At 34.2% G+C, this 25,213-nt stretch overlaps 1 protein-coding gene across 1 annotated transcript in view; it reads left to right on the top strand.

Annotated features, from left to right (window-relative positions):
• Positions 1–25,213, top strand: part of SNTG2 (syntrophin gamma 2) — a 646,807-nt gene that overhangs the window by 243,143 nt on the left and 378,451 nt on the right. Inside the window, exons 3-4 of the mRNA XM_027840424.1 lie at positions 13,440–13,496; positions 13,601–13,658. Of these exons, the coding sequence (XP_027696225.1) occupies positions 13,440–13,496; positions 13,601–13,658 (115 nt within the window). The remainder of the gene's footprint in view (positions 1–13,439; positions 13,497–13,600; positions 13,659–25,213) is intronic.

The raw sequence follows: 25,213 nt of genomic DNA on the forward strand, positions 1-25,213 counted from the left end.
TGGTGCTTAATAAATATTTGTTCAATCAACTTGTCAACTTCTGCTTCTAATTTTCCTTCTCCTTTTTCCTCCTCAACTTCTTTTGCTTAATCTTTTCTTCCTTCTCCTTCTATTAAGATCATTTTACTCAGGATCTTGATTAAGTTTTAACACGGGGTGGCCACATTTTGGGATTTGTTCTTTGAAGTTTGAATTTAGTCAAAGGGCCCTGCTTGATGACCTAGAGGACCACATGTGGCCTCGAGGCTACAGGTTCCCCACTACTGGTTTAATTTTTTCCTCAATTTTTTTTTCATCTTATTCAGCCCCATCTTATTCTTCTCCTTCTGTTTCTTCTTAAATCCTACACAATTTCCCATTCCCATTTTCTGGTCATTAAAAAAAATTCCCAAACCCTTAAAATCTCCTCCAAAATTCTTTCTTCTTTTAAAATAATATCTTATTTTTCCAATTACATGTAAAAACAATTTTATCCTTTTTTCTACAACTTTGAGTTCTAAATTCTCTTCCTCCCTCCCTTCCCTCTATATTCCCTAAGACAGTAAGCAATTTGATAAAGTCATACATGTGCTGTCGCAAAATATTTCCATATTAGACATGTTGTAAAAGAAAACACAGAAAAAAAAACAAAAAAAATAAAGAAAGTTTAAAAGAACAGTATGCTTTGATCTGCATTCAGATTCCATAAATTTTTTCTCTGGAGGTGGATAAATTTTTAATCATAGACAATGATTTAATTTAATCAAAATTGTCTTGTATATTTATATTGCTGAGAACAGCTAAGTCATTTTCAGTTGATCATCATGCACTATTGTTAGTGTGTACACTGTTCTGGTTCTCCTCACTTCCCTTTGCATCAGTTCATGTAAGTCTTTCAAAGTTTTTTTTTCTTTTTTCTGAAACCATACTGTTCATCATTTATAGCACAATAGTATTTCATCATAATCATATATCACAACTTGTTCAGCCACGCCCCAACTGATGGGCACCCTCCCAATTTCTAATTCTTTGCCACCACAAAAAAGGGGTGTTATAAATATTATGTACATATAGGTCCTTTTTCTTTAAAAAAATTTCTTTGGGATACATACTTAGGGTAAAATGGTATGCACAGTTTTATAGCCTTTGGTATAGTTTCAAATTGCTATCCAAAATGGTTGGATCAGTTCACAACTCCACCAACAGTGCATTAGTGTCCAAATTTTCACACATCCCCTCCAGCATTTGTCATTTCCCTTTTTTGTCATATTAACACATCTGAAAGGTGGGAGATGATAATTCAGAATTATTTAATTTGCATTTCTCTAGTCAATAGCAATTTAGAGCATTTTTTTTTCATATGACTAGACTGTAGATAGCTTTGAATTCTTCATCTGAAAATTACCTGTTCATAAGCTTTGATCATTTATCAACTGGGGAAAGATTTTTATTCTTATAAATGTCTTCCAGTTCTCTACATACTTGAGGGATGAGGTCTTTATCAAAGAGAAACTTGGTGTAATCCCCTCCCCCCAGTTTTATGTTTTCCTTATAATTTTGACTGTACTGGTTTTTAATTTAATGTAATAAAATTATCCATTTTATATCCTATAATGATCTCTATTTCTTGTTTGGTCATAAATTCTTCCCTTATCCATAGATCTGACAGGTACATTATCCCATGCCCTTCTAGGTTGTTTATGATATCTCCCTTATCTGTAAATCATGTACCCATTTTGACCCTCTCTTGATATATGGTGTGAGGTGTTAGACTATGCCAAGTTTCTGGCAAACTGCTCTCCAATTTTCCCAGCAATTTTTGTCAAATAGTGAGTTCTTTTTCCAAAAGTTTGAATCTTTGCATTTATCAAACACAAGATTATTGTGGTTGTTTCCTATGTATTGTGTACTTAATCTATTCCACTAATCCACCACTCTATTTCTTAGCCAGTGCCAGATTGTTTTGATGATTGCTGCTTTGTAGAGCTAGCCTACCTTCTGTCACTTTTTTCATTAATTTCCTTGATATTCTTGAACTTTTGTTTTTCCAGATAAATTTTTTTATTATATCATTATTATCATTCTCTTAATAAATTATTTATTGATTCTATAACTTTTTCTTTAACCCACTCATTGTTTAAGATTAGGTTGCTTAGCATCTAATTAATCTTAATCAGTGTTTTCAAGGTCCTTTATTGAATGTAATTTTTATTGTATTGTGATCTGGAAAGGATGCGTTAAATATTTCTGCTTTTCTTCATTTAACTATGAAGGTTTTTGGCCTAATATATGGTTAATTTTTGTAAAAGTGACTGAGGAAAAGGTATGTTTTTTTTCTATTCCCACTGAGTTCTCTGCAGATGTCTATTATATCTAGCTAATCTCAGATTCTCTTAATTTCTTTGACTTCTTATTTATTTACTTTTGTTAGATTTGTCTAGTTCTGAGGAACAAAGGTTGAAATCCCTCCCCCACTATTGTAGTTTTGTTATCTATTTGCACCATTAATTCATTTACCTCTTCCTTTAAAATTTGGAATACTATGGCATTTGATGCATATATATTTGGTATAGATATTAATTCATTATCTATGGTATGTTTTAGCGTAATACAGTTTCTCTTATCTCTTTTAATTAAATCCTTTTTAACTTTAACCTTCATAGCATGATTGCTGCCCCTGATTTTTTTCACATCACCTGAAGCATAATAAATTCTACTCCAATCCTTTCTTTTTACTCTACACATATCTCTCATTTTAAAATATATTTCTTGTAAACAACATATTATCAGGTTCTGGGTTTTGATCCATTCTGCTATTCCTTCCATTTTAAGAGTGAGTTTATCCCATTCACATTTAAAGTTATAATAACTAGTTGCATATTTCCCTCATACTATTTTTGTCACTCTTTATCCTCCTCTCTCTCTTTTTACCCTGATTCCTCCTCAGAAATCTAATTGACTTCTGAACAGTACTTCCTTAATCCTTCCATACCTTCTTTAGTCCTTCCCCATATTATTTTCTTGCCCTCCTGTTTTTTAATAAACACATCCTTCTAAGATTCCCTCCTTTATCTGTTCTCCTTACACTATTTCTTTATAAGTTAATATATGTTACATATATATATATATATATATGTATAAGTTATACCCTACTAAATATGACCTCAGGGATTCTTCTTCACCCCTGAGCTGTGAACAGGATTCCTAGTACTACAGCCACCTCAAAACACTCTGGCTTGCTGTGGTCCCTCTGCTGGACTACAAGTTTCAGCTCACCCTTCTGCCTGGGAGCCAAAACCATAGACTCTACTATCCTGCCAGTGATCACAACCAATATAGCCATCACACCTCTGAGACTGCACTCATCTTGGTGTGCTTACTCCTTCTTACCCACAACCACAGCTTGGGGCCCCGTATAGTCAACACACCTGGGCCCTGGATCCAGTACTAATGGAGGTCTCCCATAATCTTCCCTGATCAACTGTCTGACCCCCACACCATATACTGAGTGAAAGCTCCCAAAGCTTATACTGCTGCCTACATAGCTGCCCCTAGGACTTGCTCTTTGTTGACTCAGTGGTATTTCCTGGGTGATATATGCACTTCAATCATGACAGACCCCCTAAGAAGGCAAATTTTTTTCAATGTCCTCCTAAACTGTCTTAAGCTGGACTACTGTTTTATCTCAACTTTTGAATTATTTCTGCCACTCAAATTTATTTTGAGGTATTATTTTAAATTACTTATGGGGAAATTTGTGGAAGTCAGGTAGTTTTCTGCCTTAATCCACCACCTTCCCACAATTCCCTCCAGGGTCATATATTCAGAAATTAAAAAAAAAATCTGACTAAAATATGGATTGCAGTGGGGAGAAACAAGGCAGGGAGAACAATTAGGAGGCTATTGAAAAAACCAAGGAGAGACGTAATAACAGACTGAATAAAGGCAATGGATATGCCAGTTGAAAAAAGTGAATGAAATGTTGTGAAGTAGATAGAACAAGATTTGATAACATTTGAATATATTGGCTGAGTGAGTGAGAGTAAAATATCAAGAATGACTCCCAAATTATAGGACTGAGTAACTGGGAGGATGATAGTTCCCTTGAAAGTAATGGTAGGAGAGGATTCTAAGAAAATGTCAGAGTAGATCAAAAAATTTCAAGTTCTCAAGATTTTCCTATACAAAACAGATACAATAGCTCACCTCAGGATGAACACATAGCAATGAAAATAAGAGTAGGAGCAGAACAGAATCCTCCTGGGACAATCAAAGAAAATCAGAAGAAAAATCCCAGGACAAGGCTTCCTCCCTGTGGAGAGTAAATAATTCCAGGCTAGGGACCAGTTAAACAGTAAGTAGCAAGGGGCAGAGTCATGGTTATCTGGTTCCAGAGGCTGCCTCAGCCCCAGCCACAGGAATTTTTACCCTGGGACAGGAAAGGTAATTAAACATCTGAGCTGGGGAAGATCTAGGGAACCTGTACTGACAAGGAACACCAGACCCAGTTGTGCTGCAGAGACACAGTGTGGGCATGAAGGAACCGCACATGCCTGGTGAGTGAAGAAGCAGTGGGGTGGGACACTGATGGCTGTGGGCACTTAGAGAAGGCTGGAGGTCTTGGTTCCAGTTCATGGTCAGAGAGGAGAACTGAAGAGGATCTAAAGGCAGATGCACCATTCCCCATAGCCCAGGACTAGATGTAATTAAATAAACTAAACTATTATGAAAAAAAAAATGCACAGGCAAAGGAGAAAGAATCCAAACAGAGAGAACTCAGCTACTACTGAGTTCATCTTCAGGGGAGAATACTGAAGCAAAGAAACCCTTTTGTACCCCAAAGAGTAATATCAAATGCTTACCTGCCCAAAAGAATTCATTGAAGAATTTAAAAAAGACTTTAAAAATCAAATAAGAGAGATTGAGGAAAAACTAAAAAGAAAAATGAGAATAAACCATGAAAAACAAGAAGATTATGAAAAGAAAGTCAACCAATTAGAAAAGGAGATCCAGAATCTTAAAGAAGAAAATGACTCCTTGAAAATCAGAATTGGGCAATGGGAAGCCAGTGAAGTTATAAGATATATAGATATAGATATATATGGAAATATAGGAGAGAATGTGAAACATCTCATAAGAAAAAAAACTGATCTGGAGAATAGATGAAGAAGAGAAAACATAAGAATAATTGAACTACCTGAAAGCTGTGATCAAAAAAATCTTGATACAATAATACAAGAAACAATTAAAGAAAATTGTCCTGAAGCATTAGAATGAAGTAGAAACAGAAAAGTAGGGGAGAAAGTAGAAATAGAAAATAATTGACCAATCACCATCTGAAAGAGATCCTATGAGGAAAACTCACAGATATATTATAGTCAAAATCACAAAACCCACAGCTCAGTGATAAAATATTATGAGCAACAAGAAAATAAAAACAATTTACCTATGGTGGTATCACAATTAGAATCACACAAGACCTAGCAGGGGCAACATTAAAAAATCACAGGTCTTGAAACACTATATATCAAAGAGCAAAAGAACCAGGCTTCTCACTGAAAATATCATACCCAGGAAGTTAAGCATAATTCTGAATGAAAAAAATGGACATTTAATGAATTGTCAAACTTTCAAGACTTTATTTAAAAAAATAAAACCTAAACTTAATAGAATATTTGACATACAAGACCCAAAAGAAATATCAGGTACATACTAATGACCAATTACAAGGGACTCAGTAAGAATAGACTATCTACCTTTTGTGTATGTAAAATGTAAAACCTATGTCCAAGATTGTTATTAGTAATTAGGTAGCTTATAAGAAAGATTGGGATAGACCTGAGTATGATATGAATTCAAGAACAGCTAAAAGAGTAATTATCTTATAAAAATGAGGTGCTAGAGAAAGAATGAATCCAGAGGAATTAGATGGGGGAGAGAGGCTGTTAGTTCTGGAAACCTACCTTCATCAGGAATGGGTTCAAGAGGGAACAATACATATACATCTGGAAGAGTATAAAAGTCTTTGAAATTTAGAAAGAAATATGACTCCAAGGGGATAGGATGGGGGGAGATGGTAAAGGAAGGATCTTCAGAGGGGAGGGTGAGGGAATAGGTCAAAGGAGTGTACAAAAGGGTGTTTTCATTTATGGGAAGGGAATGATAAGGGAAAGATTATTGTGGGGGGTAGGTTAAGTATTTTGAGGGCAAGGTAGCAGGTAGAAGTAAAGTAGAGCAGTTAGGAGAGATAGAAAAAAAGAGATACAAACAAACATAAAAACAAAGATTAGAGGTAGACTCTCTTAGGGAAAGTATATGTTTATATATGTATGTATATATGTGTATATGTATGCATATATATACACATATATGCATCAATATCAATATATAAATATATCCAAACTTAATTGTAGACTGGGGGAGGGCGGGGACAGGAAGGGGGAAACAAAGAACAAAGTAAAAACAGAGAACAGAAGAAAAAGTACAAGGAAGCAAAGAAAAGATGGACTGCTTTCAATATAAGGCACAGTATTTAATATATAGGCTTTCTTGAAATGGAAAGTTAGTTCTATAAATCTGACTCCTCTCCCACATTCTGCTGTGCACATGGCATTTTTTTCTTTTCTTATTTTATATTTAAAATTAAATTAAGTTTATAATTTTTTTTTCTTTTTTATGTATTTAAGTTTTAGTATTTCTCTAAAATAAAAAAAAGATTAAAAAATGAAAGTAATGGAGAATCTGGGCAGAGGGGAATGTTGAGGGGGAAAAATAAGATTTCTTTTTTTGATACCTTGAGTTTGAAATACCTTAGGACATACAATTTAAAATGTCCAAAAAAAAGGAGTTGGAGATGTGTGACTTGATCTCAGAAGAGATACTAAGGCTGGATCTATGGATCCAGGAATCAAATACATAGTGATGAAAATTATACCCATGGCAGTTGATGAGATCACCAAGTGAGAGAGTATGGAACAAAAATAGAAGTAGCCCTAGGACACAGGATTGGGGGACATCCGCAGTGTACATGATGTAGATTGAAAGGAAACAGAAAGAGTAAGCAGATAGGTAAATAGGAGAAGAGCAAAAAGAGAAATCAGTGTTGCAAAAACCAAAAGTGGAGAGAGTATTTAGGAGGAAGTGATCAATACTATCTGTCCATTGTTACAGAGAGGTCAGGAATGAGATTTGGAAAAGGCCATTAAATTTATCAACTAACAGATCATTTTAAACTTCTGAGAAGGCAGTTTTGGTTGAATGATGAGTTCAAAAACCAGATTACAAAGTGTTTACAAGATTGAAAGGAGAAGAACTGGAGATACTTAGTGTAATTGGTAAAGGAGAAGAAAGACATGGCTTAATAGCCAGAGAGATGGTAGAATCATGAGGCTTGTTTTTTGGTTTTTGTTTTTTAATTAAGAGAGACATGGGCATATTTGCAGACAATAGATAAGGAGCCAGGGAAAAATTAAATATAAAAGTGTGAAAATGATAGAGCAGTTTGCTGTAAAAGACAGAAAAAGATTAGAGTAGGGCTACCTTTTCTTTCAAGAACAGAGTAAAAGAGGAGATAATTGGGGAAGATATCAGATTGATATGAGATGAAGAAGAGAGAAGAGTTTTCCCAGGGAATAACTGTAAGATTTAAGAGAAAGTGAGGCAAAGATTTTAGCTAAGAGGGTTGGGTGGAAAGGTGCTGTGGGAGGATTGAGGAAAAAATGAGAAGTCTTGGAGCAGCCACTGTGGAGATTGGTATAGTGAATGAGTTAAGAAGGAGAAGAATCATATTTGCTACAGGGAAGACCTAGTTGAAATAAGATACATACATTTGTGGTAGACCTAGTCAGAAATAGTTTCTTGATTTCCTCCAACTCCATTCAGTAGTATATAAATATTAGTGAAGGAAGTAGAGAAAAAGAGTAATTGGAGTTTGGAATGGTCTGATTGGCATTAGGACAAGGGGGCAAGAGATTAGAATGTGGAATTGAGTTAGTTTACCAAGGGGTCAAGATAGCAAATAAGTGGGTTGTTAGGTATTGCAGAAGTTATGGCCTGTGAGAACAAAAAGGTATAGCAAATGGATGCCACAGTGAATGGGGATGAAAGACAGTTTTAAAGGGCATAAGTATAGAGGAAAAAACAGAAAGATCAAAGATTTAATTAGATCATTGTATCTCAGAAAACATAAACATTAAAGTGGCACACTTGTGGTTCAAGATCAAGAGTCCGGCCATATCTGTGTAGCTGAGGTTTACTAGAGAAGTAGTAGGTTATGGGTGTTGAGCAGATTGAGGAACTCGGAAGCTGGGGTATCTGAGGGAACAGTTTCCTTGTATGAGTGTAGGTGATGGGAAAGAAAGACTGAACCAAACACTGTATTCATTGAGAGTGGAAAGACAATAACCTGAAGGTCTATAAGTAATAGCTACCAGGAAAGTGATTAGCATTGACAAGGAGACAAACCCATCTCTTCTTCAGAGCCTGAAAAAAAAAATGAAGAGATATCAGGGGCTAATATGAAGGGGTCTGGAAATGAGAAGGGGAGAAGATAGAGTTCTAAGCAAGTTCAAAGTTCAATTTTCTCCATGAAGTCTGACCTGTAATCCTGAACTAAGAAGTGAGGGGGTGCTGTGGAAAGATTGAAGAGGGAAGAAAATTCTTGCTGAGTTGCTAAAGTGAGTGGAGATAGAGAATCAGTAAGGGGGAGTTAAAAGGATAACCTTCCCCAGTGGAGGGCTTTCCCTACTAACTCAGTAAACTTTTCCTTCTTTTAAGTTTTCTGATTACACTGGAGAAAAAAGCTTTAATTAGGTAATCAGGTACTAATATTGTTTACCATTTGTTTATGCAGATTTAGGCTAGTCTTTAGTCCCCACAGCAACCATAGATTGGGAGTGGGAGAAGACACAGTGTTATCAGAGACATCAAGTGTACAAACTGTTGATCTGAAATCCATGAAACAGTAGGATTTCTGATACTTCAGGTAGTACTGAAAAATGATAGCCTGCATAATTGCACAAAAATAACCATTTTTATTTGTAAACTTAAATGGATTTTTTCAGCAATGCAATCTGCCTATCAGTAATCAATTTGAAATTGAGTTTAGATATGAGAGATTTCAACTATACTGTTATGGCCAAATTTTACATTTGTGGAAATAAGATACATGACAGAATAATATAAGACAGGTAAGAAGTCAATTCAAAGATTGAGAACTAATACACTGAGTTGCAAAGTAAGAAATCTCACAGGTGTCCCATAGATATTTTTCTGTCAGATGAAAGATATATTGAGGATGAGAATGTGATCTGCCTTTTGAAAACCAGCTCCACTTCACAGCATTCATAGTCCACAGATAAAGGAATGATACAGTACCCTTTAATAATAATATTAGGAGGGCATATATATGTATATGCATAAAATGTAAAAATGTAGTTTTCAATTGAGTGATGGCTAGCATTTTCTTTTTCTTTCTTTTTTTTCTTTTTAACATGTGTTTTTAAAACTGTGGGTTACAAATTTTCTCCCTTCCTCCCTCCCCACCCACCCTCATTAAAAAGGCAAGCATCTCAATACAGGTTATAGATATGTAGTCATGAAAACACTTCCATAGTAGTCATGTTATGAAAAACTAAGTATATTTCCTTTCATTCTATCCCACCCCTCATTTATTCTATTCTCTTCTTTGACCCTGTCTGTTCTCTGAAGTGTTTGCTTTTGATCATCCCCTCCCCCAATCTGCCCTTCCCTCTATCAACCCCCTGCTCTCTTTTACCCTTCCCCCCTTATTTTCCTGTAGGGTAAAATAGATTTCCATACCCCATTGTGTATGTTTTCCCTCCTTAAGCCAAATCCTATGAGAATAAGATTCACTCATTCCCTCTCATCTTCTCCCAATTCCACTGTAAAAGCCTTTTCTTGTCTGTTTCACATGAAATATTTTACCTCATTCTACTTCTCCCTTTCTCCTTCTCCCAGTATAATCCTCTGTCACCCCTTAATTTTATTTTCCAGATAACACCCCTTCATCTTCAACTCCTCCTGTGCCCTCTATCTATCTATCTATACATACATACAATTTTTTCTTTCCTACTACTCTAATACTGACAAAAGACTCATGAGTTACAAATATCATCTTTCCCTGCAGGAATATAAACAGTTCAACTTTAATAAGTCTCTTATGATTTCTCTTTCCTGTTTACCTCTTCCATGTTTCACTTGTATTTGAAGGTTATTTGTATTTGAAAGTCAAATTTTCTATTCAGCTCTGGTCTTTTCCATGGGAATGCTTGAAAGTCCCCTATTTCATTGAATGACCATTTTTTTACCCTGAAGGATTATACTCAGTTTTGCTGGGTAGGTGATTCTAGGTTGTAATCCTTTGCTGGGTAGGTGATTCTATGTTGCAATCCTATCTCCTTTGCCCTCTGGAATATCATACTCCATGGATGGCTAGCATTTTCATAAAGGTTTTGTCTCAAAAATTTGTGAGCAAAAAACTGGATTCAGTTCCAGTGGAATTTTTGGATAATTCATGTAGGATCTGGGATTAATTCCCTAAAAAATTTTTGTTGGCATTTCATATCTTCAAATCTTAATTGTGTTCAGATGATTTATGTTCAGATGAGGCACAGGAATATAGAGAAGAAAGAAAAAATAACTAATACCAGTAAATTAAAACATCTCAAAACTAAAAACAACAACAAAGACCAAGTAAGTGAACATGTTTTTCCTCATCTTCCTAAAATTAAGTCTTGTTTATAGAGGAAGCCCTGTCTGAAATCTCTAGGTGGCAATAATTTCACATTATTAATTTTAACAGCCAAGGATATTTACCAATGTTTTATTTCTATATCAATATTCCTAGAGTATGTTTAATATAGAATATTTATTGAATGAATTTAGTTATACAACACTTAGTGAATTAATAGCTTTCATCTTGGATTTCATTTGGAAAATTGTGCAGTATTTTCAATGAGAAGCTCATTCCCTGCTCCCTGCACAGACTTTATTCCTGGGATGCTATTTAATTACCAGTAGTAAAAACACTGTAGTGTTCATAAAACCAAAATTTACAAAGAGTAAATGGAGAAATGTATGGTAGGCATAAGTTGACTATAGCCTATTATCAATATTTCAATGACTAGAATAAAAAAAATCATCTGAGAACTGTGGTGGGCTGTCCATGCTGTGATAATGATGGATAACAAATGGAGAAACACAAAGGCTACACTTATTTTCACAAACTATTAGAAGACCTAGAGAAAGGGCCATAGGACACTGGAAAAATTCTCTATGCTTAATAAATGCTTCCTTTAATTGAACTGATTTGAAAGTCTCAAAGACACAGAGCTCACAGAGTCTAAAAGTTGGAACAGAGTGCAGAAGCCAAATATAACCAGGAGTTCTCTCTCTAACACTGCTAAAAAATAACCATTTGGGCTCTGCATAAAACTCACCAATTGGGGAAATCCACTACCTGCAGAAACAACCTATTCCACTTTGAGACAACACTAACTAGCTTGGAGAAGAGTAGGCTTAGAGAGAGACTTAGACGAAACATCATAGTTTTTGAAGGAATATAATGATGAAAAGGATTATATTTCTTTCATTTGACCCCAGATAGGAGAGGTAGGCATAATGGATGGAAATCACAGAAAAGTAGATTCATTTCAAAGGGGAAAAATGTAATTTCCTATCAGTTACTGCTGTCCCAAAGTGGAATAAGTTGGTTCTGTGAGCTTTGTCTTTGAGATTTTCAAATCAATTCAATTCAGGGAAGCATTTATTCATCACTTATTGTATATAAGGGACTGTGCTTTATGCTAGGGACAAAAATACAAAAATGAAATGATACTTGCCCTCAAGGATCTTATTATACTATAATTTTTGAACTCCACATGCATGATTTTGATAAATGTGTAGTCTTTATTTGGGAAGACAAAAACACTTCTCAAACTATTAAACAATATGTAAATATACACCATGATACAAACTGTAAGGCTTTTCTTGGTCATTAAGTGCCATCAGAACTATATAGTGCCATCACATCACCAGTCCAAGAGAAACTAGTATGCCTTACATATACACATGCTCCCTATAATTGTCCACCTTGAAAATTTAATTACCAGCAGGTGACCACAGACTGATGACATTTTTCCCTGAGACTATGTAGTTACTTCCTCATGTTGATAGTGTTATTATTGTGAAGTTGATACTACTGTTTACTACTGATACTAGTTTAAAATTCCAAAGACAACTTCACTTGGAGAATGATATCAATAATTTTCAGATTTAGTCAAAAGATAGAACATCTCATCAATGTACAATTTCCTTAACTGACAGTCTCACCTGTGAAGAACTTGGAAGTCAAAGAGAGTTAACTGAGCAACTGATTCCAGGAAATAAAACGTTTGCACTTATCTCAGAGGAGAGGTCCTCATACCTTCACTCATACTGTGTTTCCTCATATTTTGTAAACATGTTAGTGACTTTATTTATCTCCTTTAAAGGCTGATAATAGGGAAGTTGAAGTTTATAAGGGAGTATAAGGTAAGGACATGTTAGAGGCAGGCATTCTGTACTGAGTGATCATCATTACTGTGATAGGGATAGAGGAGAAAGAAAAGGTATGGACAGTAGGTATAAGAACTCTTTCAAAATTATAATTGTTGTGCTTTATTGTAGAGTAGGCATTCTTAACTTGGTATGAACTTTTATGTATATGTTTTTTCAAAATATTTTGATAACTAATTGATTTCCTTTGTAATCTTATAGATTTTATTTTATGTATTTAAAAACATTTTGAGATTGGGTCTGTAAGTTTCACCAGATTACTAAGCATGTCCATGGTGCAAAAGTGTTAAGAACTCCTCATGTAGAGAGAGAAGAGAATGTGACTAAGGACTGACCACTTACATTATGGATTTTGGAATGGACTAAGTAGCTAACAAAGTAAACAGAGAAGGAAAAGCTAGAAACATCAAAGAACTAGAGTCTGAGATGGGAGAGAGAATTCATTAGGATGTGAGACCAACAGTCTCATAAGCTACATAGATCCAAAAAACAAAAATGAAGACTACAAAAAAGTCTATTGTATTTGGCAATTAAATCACCAGTAACTTTATGGAGAATAGTTTAACTAAGATTATAGTAACTACAATCAGATTGTAGGGTTTGAAGGAGCAATTGGATGGTTAACAAGTAGGAAAAGATAACTCAAGGTGTTTGGCAACAGAGAGAAGAGAGATGTCATGATAGGTTAACTGGTGAAGAAAAGTCAATGAAAGTTGTTAGGATATTTTTTCTAGGTGGCACATTCCTAAATAGTTACATGTCACTAGTTTTATTATCTTCAAATTTGTCTATACATATATAGTCACACTGCATACACATATCATGTATCTATACTGTAGTGCTATATTTTAAACTAAATTTATTTTTTCTACAATTTTTTAAAGCACAGAACTGTTACACTTCGCAGACAACCTGTCGGGGGCTTGGGCCTAAGTATTAAGGTATGATTTTTTTTCCTCCATTTCTCTTATGTTCTTCTTAAATTAAGCATGTGAATGGCAAACAATGTGAGTTACTGTTTCATTTTGGTTAATGTGTTTTCCAGGGAGGTGCTGAACACAAGGTACCTGTCGTCATCTCAAAAATATTCAAAGATCAAGCAGGTAAAAGAACCCCTCCCTACAAAAAAAATATATTACACATTATTATAGTATTTGAGGACCAAATCTAGGATATAATTGAAAGTGTGCTATAGTCAGAGAATCTAAGTCTGAATCCCAACTCTTCTAATTACTGTTTGTGGTCACTTGGGCATGCTTATATAAATAATCCCTTTAGTCTCCAGTTTCATTGTATGTAAAATGGAGAAATTTGACTAAGTAAACTATAATGTCCTTTACAACTCACTTTAAATGTATAATCCTTTAGAATTTGATATATTTAGTATGTACTAGGCCATTTAGTTGCAGTATCTTGTTTTAATTTTTTTTGCTCTATTATCTTTATTTAAATTGATTCTTAAAGCTCTACACAATGATGTATAAAATGTGCTGGTCCAGTTCACCCATTGTGTGTATTTGTTTTTAGTTGCAGTGATAAAAATTAGTAATGAACAAGTGATTGGCAGTCATTTATATCTCAAAAGATAATTGTGCATAAAAAAGAATAGACAGGATAAAATTGCCTTAAGCCACTATATAAATTAATTTGCACAAACAAATCTTGAAGTCGAGCTACTTATATTAAACATCTCCTATCAAACAAAAAAGAAGTAAATATGTGAGAAGTAAATATGTGTGAGAATTTCACTGGTAGTATCCACCATGGGGAGTGGAAAATATTGAAGGTTAAGTATATGTTTTTGCTCATATGGGATATGAGTATCTTTATAATTAGGAAATTCAACTTCCATAAGTGGAAAGCTTGGCCAGAAATCAAAAGAAGAATGACTTTTGGTGGTCACACTCTGTATCATTAAACTTTAAAAAGGTGTATCATTTCTTCTCCTTGGTCAGCCTTTTCAAATGTTTAGATACTTCCCTTGCCTTCTATCCCCTCTTTGGACACTTTTATTTCCTCTTATTCACTTGAGGGCAGATCTCTGATCTCTTTTGTAGATCTACTCTTACCTACTAGTCATATAATTTAATACACCTAGTCTCTTAAATAGTAACCATCACACACATTCCTTTAAACTGGGAGAATGTATATCAACACATTTTATTGACTAAAATTTCCAGGCAACACACTGAAAAATAGCATAATAGCAATAACAGAATTAAAAGAATATTTGATAGTAAGTACATGATATGAGAGAACCCTAATAAACGTAGTAGCTAATGCCAAAGCGGCCAATCACTAATTTACTGTCCAGATCTTCTGAGGGCTCATCATTATATGGACAATCAATCTACCCCAACAGTCATTATCCCATTGAATACCCATCTCACATATAATTTTGTTCCTAAAGGTTCCATTCTCATTTTCTGTCCCTGACAGAAGCCCCTAGTGAGGCAGACTGAATTTAATTTTCTTTTATATAGTATCCTTTGACTACTCCTACTCAGATACACCCTAAGCAACTGGTCTAATTCCTCCTACAAAGTTCCTTTTCTTCCAAACAGCCTTAAAGAAGCCCATCCTCCCTACAGAATTAACCTGTAGAATAATCTTGACCAGAAAGAGTAAATACAATCTGCTATGGACTTACGAAAGAAATAAGATAATTCTCATAACATCCACAAGGGAGGGAGGGAAGGGGGGGACTATTTTAATACAGGTCATCTGTGATATTGTGATTACAGGAGTATCAAAAGAAGCTGATAATAGATCTTAGATTATTTTTAGAATAACTGCATGTATTTTCCAGGAGAAAATGGAGGTCATATATTTTTAGTTCAAATTATTTTCTATAAAGCAGTGTATGGATTCTTTTCTTCATTTTTATACATTCATGGGGGGAAAATATTTAAATGTTTCATTAGTGTTCTATAATATAGTCCTGCTTCAATATGGCTAAATTGAGATGATGTAAGTAAAGTGTTTTGTAAATAATTAACCATTACATAATTGTTTACTGTTGTATTAATGATAAATAACAAAATTTATTATTATTACTACTACCACTGTTTCCAACCAAAGGTGTATTTTGGGAATATCATTGTAGATAGTACCTAAATAATATGTATTTCTCTTTCAGGAGGGGTTAAAAAAAAAACAACCTCATTTAAACTTTAGAACAGATAGGATTATATTTAATCAGGGATTTAGAACTAATGAGGATATAAACACAGCTGTTATCTGTACTCATGGGGAAAGGTGATTCTCTTCTAGGCTATTCCATTTCTGCTTTGTAGTTTCAGAAAACTGTAATGATTTTGAAAATTGTTTAAATAATCTTATGAAACTGGAAAAGTAAGTTTTTGTGAATAGATGATAATTCAATTATCATTAATCAATTAAATCCTAAAAATTATAGAAGGCAGCATGGGCAGGCGGGCATAGAACTGGAATCTGAAGAGATAAACAGGTTTCAATTTCCAATGGTGCAGAATAGACAGAAATATAGTACAAATGTCCAGGTAGAGTTCAAATAAGGAAATGTTAAGAATAAAACTCCATACAGGAAACAGAAGAACAATTTCTCAGTATCCAATGAAAAGTCGGGCAGTTTACTTTAGTGAAAAAAATCACTTACTTGCAATCAGGCTTCTTAAACATTCACAAACACTTAATGTGATTAAATTTGACCAAAGCATTTTTATCATATATTTTAAGTGTTAATAAGTTTAAAATCAATAGGCTGTTCAGAGAGATAGCACTGAGTAAAGTTTTCCAGGTTAATAGAATTGAAATTCTACAGAAGAAAATAAATCAATAGAGTTAGTTATGCTTAATTATTTCAGTGCTACTGTAAACCATCTGCTTGACTGATTAATAGTTGAAAAAATAGTTTTTCTAAGAATATTGCATTTCCTTAATTTTGTGAAACAAAGGTTTTAAGTTGTTTATTTATATGAGGTGCTGAATTTCCAGATATGAATTGGGAAGTATAATAAAAGGCTTTGAATAGAAAGAGAAAAGGGGAATGATATGAGCAACCAGATAAAACCTTGACATTTTTAGATTTCATGCTGAATTAGAATAAAAATATATTTTATCTTTAGATAAATAAGTGGAGTACAGAAGCTATAGCCAATAGAGCTGCTCATGCCAGAATAACCACACTTCCCTTATTGACAGGCTTATTATACTGATAAATCAGGAGAATATTGTCCATATCATTGGTGTTGATTTTGGCATTTGAGAGACTCTCTCGTGTTATTCTTATAGTTAAGATAGAGAGGTATGTGCTGGACAGTAGCATTTAAGAGAATTCAAATTTGTTAATTTCGACACATATAACAATATTTAATGATTTGTTGAAAATGAGGAAGGTGTCCAGTAGAGTGCTTCAGGGTTTGGATAGCATTTTTTTTTTCAGTGACTTCTATAGAAGCATTAGTTGTAGATTCATGCATTTATAACTGAAAAGGGCATTAGAAGAAATGGTCCATTCCCTCATTTGGCAGATGAAGAAATTGAAGCAAGTAAATTCAGATTTCTAAAGCTGGAAGGAACTTCAGAAGGTCTAGTCCTGTCTTTTCATTTTACAGATGAATAAAATGAGACTCAGGGAGATGAAGTGAATCACCTAAGGTCACAAAACTAGTAAGAATAAGTGGCATGCTTATCAAAATTGCAGATGACACAAAACTAAAAAGAATAAACCATATACCATATTCATTCATGATTTCCTAATCCTGATATAAAAATTTCTTTACATGAGAGAACATTGGGTTAGACTGAATAAGGTGAAATTAATTAGGGATAAATTTGAAGTCTTTCAACAGAATTCAGAAAAATTATATCCCAGATACAGGTTAGTTATGAAAAGCTTAATAAGAGCTCATCTGGAAAATATCAGGGGGTTTAATGCACTGTAAGCTCAGTTTACCTTGCTTTGGATTATAAAATTGATTGATCATGGATAGATAGCAGACTTTGAAGTCAGAAAGACATAGCCTTGTCTCTGATACAACCAAACTGTGAGAGCCTGGTCAAGTATTTAACCTTTTAGTGTTTCAGACTCTTAAGTAGCAGTACAATCAGTGAACTACATAGGTAAAGGTAGATCCCTTAACAGGACTTCCCTCTACCTAGGCAGGGAATATTTTTTAATGATTCAACTATAAAGTAAGAAATTAGGATTAAGTGTTCTGAAGTTCCTTCCAGATCTAAAAATAGGAGCTTATGTGCTTCAGTTTCAGAATCTATGAAATAAAGGAGCTCCTTTAATAGGAATCCCTTCTAGTAGCAGTTCTCCAAATGTACTTCAGAGACCCTAAAGGGTCCCTGAGATCATTTCAGGCGATCTGCAAAGTCAGAATTATTTTTGTAAGACTGTCATTTTAATTCTTTTTAAAATTTCAAATGTATTATATACATACACATATGCATATATGTATATATGTGTATATACATATATACATACATATACACACATACATATGTAAACACACACACACACAGAGAGTTGGTTATTGTCCTTCATTCTCAAAGGAGACCAAAATAACATCATTATGCTTGAGTCAAGTAACAGTGTGTCCAACTGTGACTGATCAGACTAATATGAGCTCAGAATGTTCTACCACACCTCAAGCACCAATAGTTCATATGAACATTTGGGGTGAATTCTCTAAACTTGTGCATCTTCTGTTTCTTTTGAGCTAAATATACATTATGTGTTTTGTTTATAATGCATTTTATCATCTGTGAGTGTTTTATTTTACCACTACCCCCCAATGAAATATGATATGAGCTCCTCAAAAGAAGGAAAGATATCTCCTTTTTTATCTCTACTCTGTAGCAGAATGCTTGGCACATTGTAGATGATTGATAAATGCTTGTTTATTGCTTAATAGCTTCAGAAGACTACATTCAGACAACCATGATAAAGGACTTAGAGTCAAGTGAAGAACACTTGAAGGAAAATCTCAGAAGAGTGAAGACTGGGAGGAATGAATGAACAAATAAACATCTATTAAGCATGTATTGTTGTGAAACAATTAATAAATTCTAGAGACCTAAAGTTTTAAAAATTGAGACTCCTTACTCTCAAGAAGCTCACATTCTAATACAAGAAGATAACTCCTATATAATAGGGCATTTAAAAGTGAGACAGAATGTTCCCAGTGGTCCTCAAAGTTTTTCACCAAGACAAATATTAAGAACCAGTGGACCTGACGGTTCAACCAAGGGCAGATGTCAAAGAGTATGGGCTCATCTTTTTACCTAGCAGGGAGTACACTTTGCTCAGCATCTCATTATTGAAGAGGAGGTTGAGCATTCATCTCCCATGAGCTAGAGATGGTCTGGTAGTGTGGTATCAACCCTTACATTACTATCCTGGATTTTAAAAACCTCCCAGACCTTCAGATAAACCAACAGAGACAGGGATATGATAACTATATTCCAACTGTAATTTATATAGAAAAAAGAATTTGAACCTTCTCTCCAGCATTTATGCCTAAGCCTTTTACCTCCACTCAGATCCCCATCCCTCACCCTCAACCCTAAGAGGACTTGTAAACTCATGCCTCATGGAAATTTTAAGCATTTACTTTTGACATTAATGCCTTTGCAGTCAATATCCAAAAAGTATCTTCCCTGTCCAGGTAATAAAGACAATGCCACTCTAGGTTCTCCTTTTCACAACTCCCACATTTTCCAATTGCCTTAGTGCTGTACTGGCTCTGCCTTGTGTGCCCCATAACCATGGCAATTTTAGGCATTTGATTTTTTTAAGTTTATGTCTTAATAGTGTCCCAAGGAAACATTATGACTAGGCTAAATTGAGTCCCATGAATTGGAACAGCATTAAGGATCCAGAAAGAGGAAAATGGGTTACCTTGGAAGACCATGTCACCCTGTAGATTGGAAGAGGAAGGAAACCAGAAATGCAGTGCTGATTGATATGGCTAAGCATAGCACAGGAGGAAACAGGGCAACCAGGAGAAAAATAAGAAAAAGGTGGTGAAGATACTCAAATGCAAAGTTTCTGCATACCTCTTATCAAAGTTCTATGAGATCCTCCCTATAGATTCTTTAATATCAACCTTCTGTATGCCAGAAAAGTCGGTTGCAAAGAGGAACATGCAGTTTCCCTGCATTAATATTCCAAATGGTCATACTCTACCTTCATTATCACCATTTCCTCTCCTTTTTCTCACTTCCCAAACCCATAAACTATGGTTTTAGACTTCATCACTCAAATTTTGTCTGAAGTAATAGTGATTGCTTAATTGCCAAATCCAATGACCTTTTCTGAATTCTTATTTTTCTTCACCTCTGCAACATTTGGCACTCTTGGCCATTCTCCTCCTTGTTGATCTCTTCTCTGGGTTTTTGTGACATTCCTCTTTTTCTTCCTTTAAGATAAATGGAAGAAGTTAGTAATGAAAGGGATGGAAAAACTATTTTGTTTAATGGAAGTGATTTATATTGTCAAAAGATATGATATTGCCACTGTTATAGATTAAAATGTTGATAACTTCTAGGAGCAAATAAAAAAACTTTATTTCAATATACATTACTCATAAATATGGAAAATACAACTTTTAAATAGAATTTATACAGTTTCAGAGAAAAAATTACTATGATTTAAAATATAAAGACACAAATCTCTTGGTAATTTACATAGAATAATGCCTTGCTAATGGAGAAATCTTCACTGTTATAAAGAAATAGAGTAAAATCTGCCACTAAGCACACACACACACACACACACACACACACACATACATACACACACACATGTAGAGAAGCACAGTTTGGATAACACCAAAATAATGGATGACCATGTTGAAGATTTCAAAGCTGCAAAGCATTATTGTATGTCAGCTAAATCTCATACAAATGTTAACCAAATAACACAACTTAAAATGGGAAACATAAGCATTTATACACTGTGGTATGATTTATAGAGGATCATCAACTATTGATTTGAAAGGGAATATTTAGGAATTTGTGGCTCTAAGCTAAAAGTGAATTTATGTAATTCATAAAGCTCTCACTTAGCCATTGGAAGTTAAGGAACGCCAAAGCATCTGGGTATAGGAAACTGCTGAAAGCCCAGCAGAAAGACAGAAAATTTGAAATGTAGAATCAACGGCAGCTAGAAGCAGTCACTCAGTAGAAGGCTTCAACTGACTGATTCCTTGTTAATGGAAAGGGAATTAACTTTGTTAATTTATTAAAATTATAAAAATTATATTATATATTTATATAAATACATAATTATATGATATATATATATAATTATTTAAAATGTTAAATTATTAATTAAAGAATTAACTAAGTAAGGTCTATTGCCATCCTGTTCCACCTAGAGTTGGAGAGAGATGTAGGTTCTCCTAAGGTCTTGCTCTCTGCTGCCACTTCTGGCTTGGAAAAGAAAAGCAAAGGGGACTTTGCAGCTGCTTTGGTATTCTTGTGAACTGAATTGATTAGCTGTGTTGACATGATCTTCATTCTGATTTGACAACATCGCATCTTGGTAACTGAATAATTGACTAGTCTGCTTTGTGACCCTGAGGAAAAGTCAGTTTGAGGTGTGCAGTACTCTTGCTTAAAGATAACTGCCATTCACATTAAAAGCTAACACTTTCAGAACACTGTTTCAAGGGTGATGGTTAATTAAAAGAGCTTATAAACATTGTGTTTGAGCAGAGAAGAAGTTTTTTCTAACTTAAGGAATGGTGATGAGGATCAGTAGTCAAATAATGATTAGAGAAGCAGTTTCATGTGATACTGGTCTCCCAGAAGGGACCAACAACATTGAAATGTATAGCTCAAAGCTTTTAACCCTCAGCAGATGAATTTTTCTCCAGAAACTAAATGGAAGCTCAGAAGTTAGAGTGAAGCTGTAGGTGAAATTTATTTCCCCTCAACAGAGTTGCTCAAATGACCTTGAGAGAATTTGAATGTAATTGTGTTGGTGATCTAACTGTGGAACTTAGACCAGTTGACCTATTAGTGTAAGAACAGATGTGTGTGTGTGTGTGTGTGTTAACATTGCAACATTTTGGGGATTTTTTAGCCTCACTTTTGTCTCTAATGTCACCATAGCCCACATTTCCTGTGTTTTATAATTATCCTTTGAAGTATTACCATCCATGTCCATTAATTGTGTGTAGACCCCAAGACTCTGTCTGTCCTATGCTACCTTCTCTCCATACTCTTTTCATTGAAGACCTCATTTGTTCCCACAAGTTTCGTTATCTATATTTATATCACTCTTGGTTCTAGTCTTTCTCTTTAGTTCCCATCTTGCATCACACATTGTCTATTGAACATTTCTAATAAAATATCTCATATTTATCTTAAACTGCATTACCAAAGCAATACTCATTTTCTTTTCCTTGGAATCCATCACTCTTCTGAAAATTTTTATTTCATTCAAGGTTACTACTATCCTTCCAGTAATCCATATTTTAACCCTCAGGGTCAATCTTGGCTCCATGGTCACATATCTCTCCACATATTTAATCAGCTGCCAATTCTTGTCCATTTTCCTTGTACAATCTATTGCTTATCTGTCCCATTATCACATGACCACCTAGGAAAGACTTTCATCACTTTTTTTGCCTAGGTTGTTATAATAACCTCCTTGTTGTTCTCCTTGCCTACAGTTCCTCCTGCATACTACTGACAAAGGCATGTTTCTTAAGAACCATGTCACTACCCTTCTCAAGAAGCTATAATGGTTACTCTTGGATAAAATACAAACTCATATATTTGACATTTGAAATTTTCACTGTTTCCAGACTACCTTTGAAGAGTTATTACACATTTTTCTCTTTCACACACAACATTTAAATAAGTAAAATTGCAAAACACTAATACAGAAATAAAGGTAGATAAATAACTTCAAAAGTATGGTGGGGACCTATAAATATAATAAAAGTGATAAAATAAATTTTATACTATATGGATCAGATTACCAAGATGATCCTTCTTAAAGCTAGATAATGTAATTTTTAAATACATTTAAATTTCGGTATTAATAAAGTAGGCATATTTCCTGTTCTCAAATTATGTTATAAAGCTATAGTCATAAAAATTATTGGGTACTAATTAAAGACCAGAAAAGTAGATCACCAATATATTATGACTGCAAGAAACAAAAAAGGTAAAAATAATTGCTAAGAAATAGATTTTTTTTTTGAAAGGAAATACTGGAAAAATCACAAATCATTTTTGCTGAAATTAGGTTTCAACCAAATTTATTTCCGTATAACACAACAAATATAAAGCAATAAATCATCTGACTACAAAAGATTGTACATTTGAAATGAGAAGAGAACAAGATAAGTCATCCTCACAACAATGGTTAATGGAAAAATACTAAATATGTAGGTTAAAATAATAAAATTGTAATTCTGTGTTGCACAAAATTATTTAAAAGCTTTTACATAATTCAAATTAACATAGATATAATTAGAAAACATAATACAATGTAAATTTTTTTGCATCAAATATCACCAGTAAAAGTCTCATATACAAAATATATAGGGTATTGAGAAGTCTGTAACACTAAGTGCTCTTTTCCAAAAGATGAAAGGTCAAAAGATGAATAACACTTTTTTTAAAAAAAATTGCAAACTATAAATGGCTTCAAGAAAACATTTGTCAAATCACCAAGAGAAATGAAAATTAAAAGATTTCTGAGTTTCACATCATGCAAATTGGCAAAGATGACAAAAATAGAAGCTGTCAGTTTGGAAGGGGTTGGAGAGAATAAGCACACTAATGCACTTTTGACATCTGTGAAGAGTTTTAGCCATTCTGGATATCAATTTAGAATTATGCAAGAAAAGTTGCCCTACTGGCTTGTACCCTTTAACCAAGTAATCCAAGTAATTGGCACATACCTAAAGGAATCCAAAGACAGAAACAACGGGAAAACAAAAGTATTATTGAGTGGCTGACAAAACTACGACATGAACACAATAAAATATTTAATATAATAAAATATAATCAAATGTTATTTTGCAGTAAGAAATGACAAATATGAAGAATTCAGAGAACTATCAAAAATTTTGTTTGGGCTAATTTACTGCAAAATTTCCCAACTAAGAGACTTGACATAAAGACAAAAGGCGTAGATAAAGCCTACTTTAAAATTGGTTATGACATAGTATCACATTGTCTTTGATGAATATTTTATTATTCATAATTCTGCAGTATTTTGCAAAAGCATCATGTTATCTGCTGAATCTGACTAAAAGTGAGATTAGGAGAACTGGGGTATTACTTTTTTTTCTTTTCTACTGAGCCCTACCACTTTAATGACTGCTGGAAAATATTTCAATACTCCAATTGTATAAACTTAGTTGTTAGCTTGTTTCTATTATACCTTAAAGATACTGACAGATTCTCAGAACTGGAAGGAATGACAGAGAGCAACTAATTCAACCCTTACCTGGCCAGAAATGTCCTTTACTACATCTCTGAAGGTTGTCATTCATAGATTAATTCTGGGGATGAGGAATCTACTACCTACCTATAGCGGCAAACCATTCCATTTATGGGTACCTCTAACTTTTAGGAAGCTTTTCCTTATATCAAATTAAACTCTATCTCTTTGCAAATTCCATCTAGTCTTGTTAATTCTATTCTCTGGAGACGACCAGAACAAGATTGATCTTCCTCTACCTAATAATCCTTCAAATTACTTGAAGAAAGTTACCATGTCTGTTGCTATCCTGTGGTTAATTTCTACCTATAAACTATACCTATGTCTATCCCTTTCTCTCCACTCACATAGCCACCACCCTAGTTCAGGTCCTTATCATCTCTTGCCGGGTGTGTTATAATGGCATCTTTTTGGGTCTCCACACTTACATTTCTACCCTCACCATTTTATCCTCACCTGAGCTACCAAAATAATCTCCTAAGGTTTCCCTCACTTCTTAACTTTTGTTGGCTCTGTATTTCCTCTGAGATAAAACACAAACTCCTGAACTTTCATTTAAATACCTTTACAATCTTGTTTTTGTTTACTTGTCTAGGATTATTTTTCATGATCCTCTTCATGTCCTTTACATTCCAGGTAAATTCCCCAAACTTGAGCCTTCCATTCCCACTTCTGTGCCTTTACAAAGGCTATCCCCAATGTCTAAAATGTGTTCTTTTCTCACTTATGCCTATTGAATCCCTTTCTTCATTCTAGCTTTCCATTACATTACATCTCATGTGCAAAGCCTCTTTTGTTCCACTTACTTCTTAGTGGTTTCTCCCATCTTCTCAAATTAACATGCCTTATGGATTACAACCAAGAATCACCTACCCAGAAAAACTGAATATAATCCTTCAGGGTAAAAAAAAATGGCCATTCAGTGAAATAGGGAACTTTCAAGCATTCCTGTGGAAAAGACCAGAGCTGAATAGAAAATTTGACTTTCAAATACAAGACTCAAGTGAAACATGAAGAGGTAAACAGGAAAGAGAAATCATAAGAGACTTATTAAGGTTGAACTGTTTACATTCTTGAAGAGAAAGATGATATTTGTAACTCATGAGTCCTTTGTCAGTTTTAGGGTAGTGGGAGGGAAAAATTATATGTATGTATAGATAGATAGATAGATAGATAGATAGATAGATAGATAGATAGATA

The sequence above is a fragment of the Vombatus ursinus genome, unplaced genomic scaffold (assembly GCF_900497805.2).
Source record: "Vombatus ursinus unplaced genomic scaffold, bare-nosed wombat genome assembly UNPS02014841.1, whole genome shotgun sequence".
In the NCBI taxonomy this organism is placed as follows: domain Eukaryota; kingdom Metazoa; phylum Chordata; class Mammalia; order Diprotodontia; family Vombatidae; genus Vombatus; species Vombatus ursinus.